Genomic DNA, 12,482 nt, shown 5'->3' on the forward strand with positions numbered 1-12,482 from the left:
CTTAGGTTTCCATTGTGAAGTTTTGTTTCTGAAAGGTCGGGTTATGGACGGAGAGACCGGGGGGGGGGGGGGGGGGGGGGGAATTGTGGGGGGTTGGGGGGTTGTGGGGAGTGGACGCAAGGTGGCGCTGACCACCGTGTCCCCGACAGACCCTCACACGCTGCAGTGGATGTACGGCTGCGACCTGGGGCCGGACGGCCGCCTGCTCCGCGGGTACTGTCAGGAGGCCTATGACGGCCGCGATTACATCGCCCTGAACGAGGACCTGCGCTCCTGGACCGCACACGACACGGCCTCACAGATCTCTAAGAGCAAGTTAGAGGACGTAGACGAGGCCCACCACCAGAGGGCGTACCTGCAGGACATGTGCATAGAGTGGCTGAAGAAATACTTGGAGTTGGGGAATGCCACCCTGCTGCGCTCAGGTACCTAGAAATCCCTCCCTGCTTTTCCTTGGCAAGGCTTGTGCAATACCCAGAGGAAAAACGCTGTCCAGAATGCACTGGCTGAGGAATAGGGAGAAGGAGACTCCCGGCTGCTTTTCCCATAGAGAGACTCATCCTTTTACCGAAAGTCAGCCTTGATGATGTCCTTGGACCCATGGGGGATTTTCTCTCAGGCCTCCTTCCGTGTCCCACACTCAGTGTCTCGGAATCTGACTCCAGCTTTTCTGAGTCTCCTGGCCCTCACTCAGCTCACGACCAGAAGCCCTTCCCCTCTACCAGTCTGCAGAGACATCAAGCCATACTGTCACAATCACATCCTGGAGCATCCCAAAGAACAGATACCCCAGTGCCTATGTGTGCTCTAGCTAGGGGTCTATTAATATATGGACACCCTAATCCCACCCTAGTTTCCGTGTCCATTTCCACAATAGTCACATGAACATTTGAGTCCCCAGAAGAAAGCAAGATGCCTCATCTTCCCAAATCTTTCCCTCAGAGCCACCAAAGACACATGTGACCCATCACCCCATACTGAATGGAGAAGTCACCCTGAGGTGCTGGGCCCTGGGCTTCTACCCTGCTGAGATCTCCATGACCTGGCAGTTGGATGGGGAGGATCTGATTCAGGACATGGAACTTGTGGAGACCAGACCTTCAGGGGATGGAACCTTCCAGAAGTGGGCAGCTGTGGTGGTGCCTTCTGGGTTGGAGCAGAGATACACATGTCATGTGCAGCATGAGGGTCTGCCTGAGCCCCTCACCCTGAGATGGGGTAAGAGGGATTTGTGTACAGAGCTGGGGTCAGGGCTGAGAGCTGGGGTCATGACACTCACTTCCTTTCCTGTCCTTCCCTCCCAGAGCCTCCTCAGTCCACTGTCCCCATCATGGCAATCATCACTGTTCTGGTTCTCCTTGGAGCTGTGGCCATCATTGGAGCTGTGGTGGCTGTTGTGAGGAAGAGGAGGAGAAACACAGGTAGGAAAGGGCAGGTCTGGTTCTCTCTCAGCCCCTTTTAGAAGTGTACTCTGCCTCATTAATGGGAAACATCCACACCCCCAATTGCTACTGTCACTAGGTTGGGTCTACTGTCAGAGTTCTGCAAACTTCCTAGGGTCGGGTCTTCCCTGGTCTCTCACAGCTTTTCTTCTCACAGGTGGAAAAGGAGACTATGCTCCTGCTCCAGGTAAGTGTGGAGGCAGGATTGTCCCTGAGGCTCTTGTGGTAGAGCCGGAGCTGGTGGGGAGCCCAGCCAGCCCATAATTCCTCCTCCAGCCACATCCTCTCAGTCTCCTGAGTGTGCCTTGTTATTTCTTCTTCAGCAGGCAGAGACAGTGCCCAGAGCTCCAACTTGTCTCTGGAGGCTTGAAAAGGTGACACTCTGGGGGCTTGGGATTGGGGCTGAGACAAAGGGGACAGAGCTGGGTCCCAGGGTTTCTCAGATTTAGACATTTTAATGAGTCATGGTGAGACTGACTATTTCACGAATCTTGTTCTATAGCTTCAGACAACTGCCTCGAGGGACTGAGGAACAAGTTCTGACTCAAGAAGAACCAAACGTCTGAAGGTGTTGCTTTCTCCTGTGAGGACAATGAAGATCTTGGGAGTCTACCCCTGCTTACCAGGATGCTGACCTTTCAGGAACCAACCTTCCTGTTCCAAACAGAACACCTCCATCCTGCCTGTTCTCTGCTACAGAATTGCAGCTCCTGACTTCCCACTGAAAATAAGAATCTGATTCCTCACTGGGCCTTTCCTGTTGTGTCTGTCTGTGCCAAATGGAAACACAGTTTCTAGCAATGTAGTGCAGCAGCGTCCTGCGGTGACAGTGACCATCGCACAGATGTTTGTGTGCTGAGTTGTGACACACTTTCATTATTGCAGGGAGACCACACTATCAGCCACCATTCTTCTCATGATAATGGTTTTCCTTAAAAAAGGGGAGAGGGCCGGGCGGTGGTGGCGCATGCCTTTAATCCCAGCACTCGGGAGGCAGAGCCAGGCGGATCTCTGTGAGTTTGAGGCCAGCCTGGGCTAGCAAGTGAGTTCCAGGGAGAGATGCAAAGCTACACAGAGAAACCCTGTCTCGAAAAACCAAAAAAAGAAAAAAGAAAAAAGAAAAAAAAAAGAAAAAAAAAAGAAATAAAATACCAATCTTTTAAAGAAAATAAAAGGACTGGGATGGGCAAGTGACTTTTGTCTCTGTAAAGGTTCTGATGGCATCTGTGATTTCCTCACAGCCTCCTAGCAGTTTACGCTGTTTGGTGTTAACTAACTGTCTTGGTGTCTTTTCTGTTGTTGTGATAAGATACCATGGCCAAGGCAACTTATAGAAGAAAGAGTTTACAGTGGGCTTGGTTAGAGTCCACGACCATCATGGCAGGGCACAGGGCAGCAGGCAATCAGGCATGGTGCTCCAGCAGAAACTGAGAGCTCACATCCTGATCCACAAGCATGAAACAGAGAATGCCAACTAAAAGTGCCCCAGTGGGCTTTTGAAACCTTGAAGTCTGCCCTGTGACAGACCAGCCCCACCATTATTTACCCCAGGGACTCTTGAGGAATGAGGGATAAGAGACTTAGTTAGAAATAAAGGGGAGAGAAACGGAGAAACTCAGGATAGACTTGAATGGGCCTGGATCCTTATCCACTGGCCCAGAACTTTATTCCAAAGGTCTATTTATAACAATGCCAAGGGGTGGAGCAAAAGACCTCCCCCTTGCTAGTTACAGTCAGTGTAGACCCTTCCAAACACCTGAGACTCAGGCCAGAGGTCCAATCAACCTCTTATGCAGGACTGCTGGGTACAGCCACTAGGAAACCTAGCGGGCTCCAACAGTGCCCCAGTGATACACCTCTTCTAACACGGCCACTCCTCCTCACCTCAAAGAGTTCCACCAACTTCAGACCAGGTATTCAAACATACCTGCACATCTGTGGAGTAAGACAATGTCCACTATTCAACCTGGGCCTCTAGTCACACTGTATGACCCTCCCATCATAGGAGAACTTATGTATCACACACCCCATGTTGTACCACGAGCAACGTGGGAGCCTCTGCTTCACCTCCCTGTCTCCCTCTCTGTGATTTGCTCCTCAGCCCTCAAGCCTCCATTGTCATCAGGTTTTTTTTCCTCTCTCTCTCTTGGTACTCCTGCCCTGTGTGGATCCAGCACTGATTCCTAGTTCCCCTGACTGAGCCCTGAGTTTCTTCCTGCACCTCCTTCACAGTGCTCTTAAAGCCCATGTCTGAGCCTCTCCTCATCCCTTACACTGGTCCCTCATTCTCTGGGTGTCTGAGCTCAGGCCACACTTCTTGAAATGCTGAGTCTAGTTAGAGTCTGTGGGTATCAACCTTGTACTCCACCAGGAACCTGTGACCTGGAGTGGTTAATGCAGACCAAACAAATGATTAGCAGTATTTATGTGCTAAGCCTTTTATACCATGTTCATACAGATTCTCCAATGTGCTGTATAAGTGAATCTTTGTAGTACAGAAGGTAACATTGCTCCCTGTCACACCCTATTAGGTCCTCAGGTTGTGATGTAGAGGGCACCAGGGGCATCACTCCTACTTCCTGTGTTCCTACATCTGTATAAGCTGCTGCTCAGCCTTAGACCTTCATAAACTGTCCACCATGAACCGTTTTGATGTTTTCTGTTTTCTCTCCTGACACCACCGCTCTGCACAGATCCAGCCACGTGTTTCCTAGTTCCCCTGACTGGGTCTTGAGTGTCCTTCCTGGCATCTCCTTCAGATGCTCTATGACCCTGTGTACGTGGTTGGCATGGAGAAGCAGACTGGTCAGGTCCCCAGTGCTGCCCTTCCACTGTGAATCCTGCTCACTAGTGCATCCCCTAGTGTAACCAGAGCCCTGGGCAGTTCTTCTTGTCGGGTCAGCTTTGCCCAAGTCCTGGAAACACAAGGCAGGCTGGACCACCAAGCTGTGTGTCAAATGCTGCCTTCCTCAACCCCAGCCCTCCCAGCAGAGACCCACCTTCTTCAGTTTTGCAGTGTGGAGTATTCTTAAGCATCTTAGCAGAAACATCCAAACGTCACAGGTGGCAAGTCCACAGACAGCACTCATGCAACATTAAAAAACACCACCCCTGTTAGAGGAAAACAATTTGTATGAACTGAAGTAGCCTCTTCTATGAACACCATGTTTAATTTAAAGACTGAATGATAGGGGATAGGCTGGGGTGAACCTTGCCTATCATGGGCAGAACACTTGCCTACCATTCATGAGGTCCTGGCTTCATTCCAAACCAGAAAAAGTAGATTAGCAAATGATAGAGAAGTGTAGCAGGACTCTTAAATGGTCTTATTAATAAAATCAAGCCAGAGGCCAGTTATTGGGGTGAATTCTGGAAGATCAGAGAAGCAGAACAAGCCACAGCTACCTTGCCTCACCAGTTCCTCAGCTGATCCTGTTTCCTCAGACTGGAAGCTTCTGAGTTCTCATCCAGAATGAATCTCAGCTGAACTGCTGCTCAAAAGCCAGAATGCTTACCCAGCCAAAAGCTTCTAGTTTCTGGTCTTCATGCCTTATATACCTTTCTGCTTTCTGCCATCACTCCCTGGGATTAAAGGCTCACTTTCTGGGATTAAAGGCATGAGTCACCATGCTTGGCTGTATCCTTGAATACACAGAGATCCAGGTAGATCTCTGCCTCTGGAATGCTAGGAATAAGGCGTGTGCTACCACTGCCTAACATCTATGTTTAATATTGTGGTTGTTCTGTTCTCTGACCCCCGATAAGTTTATTAGCATGCACAATATATCGGGGAACACAATAACACCACAGAGAAGTCTTCTTGGATATGGGCTATGGGCCTGATTTATGTATTGGCAAACATTTTCTCAAAGTTGAGCGAGAATCTATCACATTAGCTTTTTTTAAAGATTTATTTTTGTTTTATGTGTATCATTGTTTTGTCCACACATATGTATGTGCACTCTGTGTGTGTTGTGCCTGTGGAGTGCAGCGGAGGTGTCAGATCCCTTGAAACTGAAGTGCTGGTTATGACCCACCGTGTGGGAACTAGGAATCAAACCCAGGTCCTCTGCAAGAGCAGTAAGTGATCTTAGCTACTGAGCCACCTCTGCAGCCTACCAGCATTTATTCATTGGAAAAATGTCTTTTCTGAACATTTAAACTTCCTTGGGAAAACTGAAGAATTTTAGAAACCTACCAAATTGTTCTTTTGTTTTGTGTTTGTTTTTGTCGGGGGTCAGGGCTGAAGAGATGGTTAGTAGGTAAATTACCTCCACTGTCTGTATTGCTCTGGGCATTCTGGTTTCCAAATCCCCACTGCAACTCCCCACTAAGCTCTGCCTGCAGCTCTCTGGGGCTTTTCCAGCCCAAAGTTCCTAACTCTTCCACATTCTTGCTACACCAGTTCCAAGGGCCTAAGAACCACGTGGGCAGGTTGATTACAGCACTGGCCCACTCCTCTGGAATGATGCCACACCTAATCCCACCTCAATAACCTAAACTGGAGCCTCTCTCACAGACAGGAGATTTGTGTTCTGGGTGATTACAGACCCCACCCCACCCTCCATCCTGTCTTCTTTTCAAGGTGCCTCTTTCCCCTGTTCCTCTACTAGACGTATGCCCTTTGACCCTGCTTGGTTTTCTCCTTTCCCAGGAGGAACATCAATTTGAGACCAGCTCAGGCTACACTCCAAGAGCCTGTTTCAAACAATTAATTAATATTAATTATTTGAATTAATTAATTAAATCAATTAAGCCTCCTAAATGATCCATTATTATGTACCACATTGGAAGATAGACCCCATAGTGTTTATTTCAAATGGACTCTCTCTCTCTCTCTCTCTGCCCCCCCTTTTTTAAAATTTTTTTATTTTATGTGCACAGGAGTATTTTACCCACGTGGAGGCAAGTCTATCATGTGTCTGTCCTGCCCAGGGATGCCAGAAGAGGGAGTCAGACATCATGGAACTGGAATGACAGGCAGTTGTGAGCTGCTACAAGTGCTCTAAATTGCTGAGATCTCTCTGCAGTCTCAGAGCTCGTGGTTCTTCTAGAGCAGAACAGAAACATTCAGTAACAGAATCACCTTGTAATTAACCACCTAATAACTACCATTTGTGTAGTTAGAATATAATATCTAAGATTACAAGAAACAAAGTTTAAAAAGAATTAAATAAATCAAATATTAAAAAGAATCCTCTCAGACTAGAGAGAGAGCTCAGCTGTCAAGAACACATACCCAGGTCTTACAAAGAACCTGGGGTTGGTTTTCCCAGCGCTCACATGGCGCTCACAATCACCTATAACTCCAGCTCCAGGAAATCTGTCCTCCTCCGGCACTGCACTCATATACTCACACACAAAAACACACGAACATAAATTTAAAATAAATTAAATGAACTAAAACTTACATAGACTCTGCACCAAGACTCAGAGAAACGATGTACCCAAGAGGTATGAGTGCCAGACAACATGGGTCCGGTTAAAGTCCCAAGTCATGTCATGGCTCTGACCGCATTTTCTTTAATAAAGACCCCAGGGTGGTTCCCAGCACTGGTTGTCCATGTGCACAGTATCGCTTTGTCTCTCAGCCCTGGTCGGGTTCTTCTCACTGCACACAAATAACGCACTCCTAATTCTCATTCCTGTTGGACACCTAGTTTCCGGAGAAGCCGTCAGCCACAGAGTTTCCAAGTCCAGCAGTCAACAGGAACAAAGTCCACATTCATCACAGACCCCAGAGTGAGGACTATGCCCTCTGTCACTTTGGTCCAGCTACTGGCTAGCGCCATAGTTGTGACTCAGCACCAAGTAAAGGCATGGGGAGGGAAAAGGACTCTGCGGGAAGGAGCAGGGCGCCTGGAGGGGACAGCACCCTGTCAGCATATCTTGGCCCTGATCCCTCCTGTCTCCCCGCCTTCACCTGGGACCCTGGGCAAGGGAGGAGGGTCGGGGTCTCCTGCTCACCTCCCGCAGGCTCGCACTCGCTGTGGTGTTTGTTCATTGCTATGTTGACTACTCAGTTCGTGCACTTCCACAGTGACACAGAGACTCAGAGAATGGAGCCGCCCGCGCCCTGAGTGCATCAGGAGGAGCTGAAGTATTGGGAGGGGAAAAAAAGCCAGGAATACAGGGAAGAACTTCACATGGAACCTGAAGACACTGCTTGGCTACTACAGAGTGACTAAGCTGAGTGTGATCACAGACACAACCCCTGAATCTCACCTGGGATAGACTTGTGTCATCCTGACCCGCTGGGTCGAAGTTTCATCCAAACACCTGCCCAGACCATCAAACAGGAAAGACCCCGCAGACTTTCACATTGGATTCCACTGAACTTCTGTTTCTGAACATTCAGATTACGGACTGACAGCGGGGCAAGGCGGCCACAAAGTGGCGTTGACCACCATGTCCTCACCAGAACCTCTCTTGCTCCAAGTGGATGTGTGGCTGTGACCTGGGGCCAGATGGGCGCCTGCTCTGCGGGTACTGTCAGGAGGCCTAAGATAGCCAGGATTACATCTCCCTGAAGGAGGACACTTGCTGTCAGATTTATTGATGACAGCCATTCTGTGAAGGGCTATCTCTAAGCACTTTTTTCGTTTTCATTTTTATTTCATTCTTTTACATGGATGAGTGTTTTGCCTGTACGTGTGCATGTGCACTACATGTGTGCCTGGTGAGATTCCTAGGCTCAGAAGAGGAAGTCAGATTCCCTGGGACCTGAGTTACATACAGTGCATCTAACCTAGGTCCTCTGCAAGATCATTAAGTGTTCTTAAGCTCTGACCCAACTCTTCAGCCCCCTAAAGTAATTTTAATCTGCATTTTCAAAAAAATTAAAGGTACTGAACACACTAAAAATAGTTAGTAGCCATTTATGTTTTTTTTTCTTTTTTTAAGATAACTGTCTATTCAGTTCTCTCAACCATGAGTTAATTGACATTGCTAGTTCCTTGGTATTTAGTTTCTGCAGTTCTCTGTAAATTGAGGACTCTAGTCCCTTGTCTGCAGCTGGTACAGGTTTCCTCCTGTTGTAGCTTCTAGTCACTCTGCAGACTGTGTCCTGTGCTATGAAGAGGCTTTATTTTCATACTGATATGTGGACTTATTAGTTCCTGTGGTATTGTCCTAGTTTGAGGCTCTTGTCTACCCCAGTATCTGGAAGGGTTCCCCCTAGGTTGTCTTTTTAAAGTTTGGGTGTTTCAAGTTTGGAACTTAATAAGGGCTTTGCTCTATTTCAAGTTTACTTTTGTACAAGGTGAAAGGTGAGAATCTAAATTCATCTTCTCAGGCAGAAAAACAGTGTTGCAGAATCATGGGTAGAATGGAATCTTTTTTTCTTTGTTTTTGTTTTTGAGACAGGGTTTCTTTGTGTAGTTTTGGTGCCTGTCCTGGATCTCACTCTGTAGACCAGGCTGGCCTCGAACTCACAGTGTCTGCCTGGCTCTGCCTCTCGAGTGCTGGGATTAAAGGCATGCGCCACCACTGCCTGGCAGAATCTTTTTTCTAATGTGTTATTTGCATTCTTTTCTAAAATTAAGCTTGCATTACTTTGTCATCTTGTTTCCCGGATCTCTATCCTATGCCTTTGATTCTCCCGTCTATTTTATGCCAGTTCCAGGCTGTCCTTGTCACCATAGCTCTAGTATAATTTGAGGTTGGGATTGTAACAATGAAGAGTGTTTGTCATTCTGTATAGATTCTTGTCTTTTTTCCTAAAGCTATGAAATACATCAGAGTTTAGATAGTATTTCCATTAAATCTGGAGATTAATGTCAGTAGTGTGGCCATTTTCACAATGTTAACTCTGCCAGTCCAGGAACATGGATTGTCTTTCCATCCTCTAACATTCTCTTCTGTGATTTCCTGTATCTTGAAGTTTTCATTGCAGAGTTCTTTCATTTCTTTGGTTAGTTTCTTTGGAATGTCTTTGTTGTACATTTTGGAATCACTTTTTCTAAATATACACTGCTGACATGAATGAAGGCCACATTTTGATATTGATTTATGTATTTGGCAACTATACGTGTTTATTAGGTCCAAGAGTTTCCTGTGGACTCAGGAGGGTCTTTTGTTTTGTTTTTTGTTTGTTTGTTTTTGGTTTCGTTTTGTTTTTTGAGACAGGGTTTCTCTGTAACTTTGGAGCCTGTCCTGGATCTCACTATGTAGACCAGACTGGCCTCGAACTCACAGAGATCTGCCTGCCTCTGCTTCCCGAGGGCTGGGATTAAAGGCGTGCACCACCACCGCCCGGCTCAGGAGGGTTTTTTAAGAAAAGAATCCTGTTGTCTGGAAATAGTGTGACTTCTTCATTTCCTGTTTTGACCCTTTATGCCTACCTTCTATCTAATCCTGATAGCTTATATAAAATCATCACTGTATCAAATAAGATGGAGGAGAGTGTAGACCTTTGTCTCCTTCCTGGCTTTAGAGGAAACTCTGGGTGTCTCTCCTTCCAAGGTTGTTCACAAGTACACTGCTGGAGTCACCAGGAAGAATGCTAAGTGCCTGAACTTTCCAAATCTTCTCCTCAGACGCACCAGAGACACATGTGACCCATCACCCCAAATCTCAAGGTGATTGCCACCCTGAGGTTCTGGGCCCTGGGATTCTACCCTGCTGACATCACCCTGACCTGGGAAAGGGATGAGGAGGAACAGACACAAGACATGGAGCTTATGGAGACCAGACCTGCAGGGGATGGAAGCTTCCAAAGTGGGCAGCTGTGGTGGTGCCTTCTGGAAAGGAGCTGAAATACACATGCCATGTGCAGCATGAGGGTCTGCCTGAGCCCCTCACCCTGAGATGGGGTAAGTAGAGCTTTGGGTGCAAATGGGACTAAGATAGCTGGAACCTTCTACAGACCCTGGGCAGAGTCAGGTCAGAGAGCTAAACCATGACCCTCACCTTCCCTTCCTTTCCCTTCCTTTCCTAGAGCCTCCTTAATCTACCATCCCCATTCATGACCATTGTTGGTGCTGCCTTGGAGCTGTGGTGATATTAGGTTTTATCATTGGAGTTGTTATGATGTGGATGAGGAAGAACACAGTTATGGAAGGGCAAGGTCTGGTTTTTTGTGTTTGTTTTGGTTTGTTTTTTGGTTTGTTGTTGTTCTTATTATAATTTAGCATCTTCAAAAAGAGTACATAATGAATGGTAACCAACACACACACACACACACCCCTAGGTGTACACCCATGCCAATCTCTGGGTCTGTATGTTGACAATCACCTTAGGTAAAGTACTTGGAAAATGGAGGAAAGGTTCATAACCCTGATGATGAAGGTGATGGGAACATGATTCTCAGAGGTCAGAGGCTAGAGGGGAATGTTCCTGCTAGGACAGACCTCCAAACTGGCATTGGATCATTCCCTGCATACCTCCTTCCCCATGCCTCCCGACCCAACCCTGGTGTGCACTCACAATTCTGAAAGCTTGCTGGGGACCAGGACTTCCCTGGTCTCTCACAGCTTTTGTTCTCACAGGTGGAGAAGGAGGCTATGCTCCTGCTGCAGGTCAGTATGTGAGGGATGAATTGTCCATGAGGAACTTGGGTAGAAGCTGAGCTGATAGTTTCTCCTCCAGCCCCACCTGTCAGTCTCCTGACTGAGTCTGGTCATTTCTTCTGCAGGCAGGGACAGTGCCTAGAGCTCTGTCTTGTACATGGAGGCTTGAAAGGTGACACCCTAGAGCCTGGGATTGGGGCTGAGGCAAGGAGAGGACTGGGTCCCAGGGTCTCTGCTACTTAGACCTCTCAGTGAGTGGTGGGCCTTTGAGAGGTCTTTATATTGACTTTCTTGACTCTTGTTCTTTATCTCAGAACAGCTGCCCCGAGGGACTGAGGGACTAGTTCTGACTTAAGAACCAATGGATAGTCTTTGAACAGCAATATCTTAGTTTTTTCCTGTGCATACAATAGGAAAAAACTGGGGAACCTCACCCAGCCCTTTCCACCAGGACCTGTCCCTGCACTGTCGCTGCTCTCTTCCACACCCAACCCTCCTGTCCAGCAGACAGGAGGGACATCTCCATCCTGTCACCTCCACACTGCCCTGAGCTGCAGCTCCTGACTTCTCCAATGAAATGAAAAATCTGAATGTGAACTTGGCTGTTCACGCCCTGACCTGAGAGATTGGCAGGTCAAATTAAAACCGAGGATTCTTAAAGTGTAAAGGGGGAGATAATGGCAACAAGGAAAATCTTCCAGAATCTGTGTTTGCTGTGCTGAGTGTCAGGGGGACAGGAGGAGTCTGTGGGAGCTGAGTGAGGATGGGGCTGTGCCAGGGGAGCTCAGTCCCTATGTGAATTGTTGAGGTCAGTCCTCAGCTATGTCCTCCTTGGCTAGAAGTGGAAAGGCAGACACCAAGTCTGGTCATCCCATCTACACTTCCTGCCTGGCTACTGGCCAATCAGGGTTTTATTTAACCAATAGGCGTGACAAATCTTTACACTATATAAGGGTATTATCCCACAGAATTTCCCCTTTTTTCTTTTCAAAACAAAAAATCCTGAATCTAATCTCCTTTATTTAGCTTTTTTCCTGACCATTATCTGAGCTGTAAGTTCTTCTGGTCCCACCAGTCCACTCGGTCCCATGTTCTCCAGTCCTGCCCATGGTCCTGTGGTCCTGCAGCCACTTATAAAATAATTACATAGAAGCTTATATTAACCACCAATTCTGTGGCCCATTGGCTCAGGCTTCTTGCCAGCTAGCTCTTACAACTTAACTCAACCCATTTCTATTAATCTATGCGTTTCCAGGTGGCTGCATGGCTTATCGGTACTTTCACATCTTGCTTCTCCTGGTGGCGGCTAGCAGCATCTGCCCACTCTCCTTAGGATACACAGCCCAAAGGAGGCAGTGCAAATACCACTACAATTATCCATAACAATTTTTAACCAACATTCTAAACAAAGACAGACTTCCATAATCCATTTTTTGGGGAATGTGGGCATAGTTTTTTAGACTATTTCTTGCTATTTGGGGGCACGTGTTATCTTATGGGGATTCAGAGAAAATTGAGGACTTGTCAATTT

General features: G+C 47.4%; 2 protein-coding genes across 5 annotated transcripts in view; both read left to right on the top strand.

The window, feature by feature from the left end:
• LOC131926459 (H-2 class I histocompatibility antigen, D-37 alpha chain-like) overlaps positions 1-12,482 on the top strand; it is a 61,452-nt gene that overhangs the window by 1,450 nt on the left and 47,520 nt on the right. For 2 of the 4 annotated variants that reach the window (XM_059281949.1, XM_059281954.1), the window contains exons 4-9: positions 150-425; positions 943-1,218; positions 1,305-1,421; positions 1,600-1,629; positions 1,766-1,816; positions 1,945-2,194. In XM_059281949.1, the coding sequence (XP_059137932.1) occupies positions 150-425; positions 943-1,218; positions 1,305-1,421; positions 1,600-1,629; positions 1,766-1,812 (746 nt within the window). In that variant the 3' untranslated portion in view covers positions 1,813-1,816; positions 1,945-2,194. Of the gene's footprint in view, positions 1-149; positions 426-942; positions 1,219-1,304; positions 1,422-1,599; positions 1,630-1,765; positions 1,817-1,944; positions 2,195-12,482 lie in introns of those variants that run through there. The other 2 variants (XM_059281947.1, XM_059281948.1) reach the window with 1 other exon arrangement.
• The window catches only part of LOC131893712 (H-2 class I histocompatibility antigen, TLA(B) alpha chain-like), a 6,352-nt gene continuing 4,015 nt past the window's right edge, over positions 10,146-12,482 (top strand). Inside the window, exons 1-2 of the mRNA XM_059243822.1 lie at positions 10,146-10,160; positions 10,682-10,712. Of these exons, the coding sequence (XP_059099805.1) occupies positions 10,146-10,160; positions 10,682-10,712 (46 nt within the window). The remainder of the gene's footprint in view (positions 10,161-10,681; positions 10,713-12,482) is intronic.

This window comes from Peromyscus eremicus, chromosome 16_21 (genome assembly GCF_949786415.1).
Source record: "Peromyscus eremicus chromosome 16_21, PerEre_H2_v1, whole genome shotgun sequence".
Lineage (NCBI taxonomy): Eukaryota > Metazoa > Chordata > Mammalia > Rodentia > Cricetidae > Peromyscus > Peromyscus eremicus.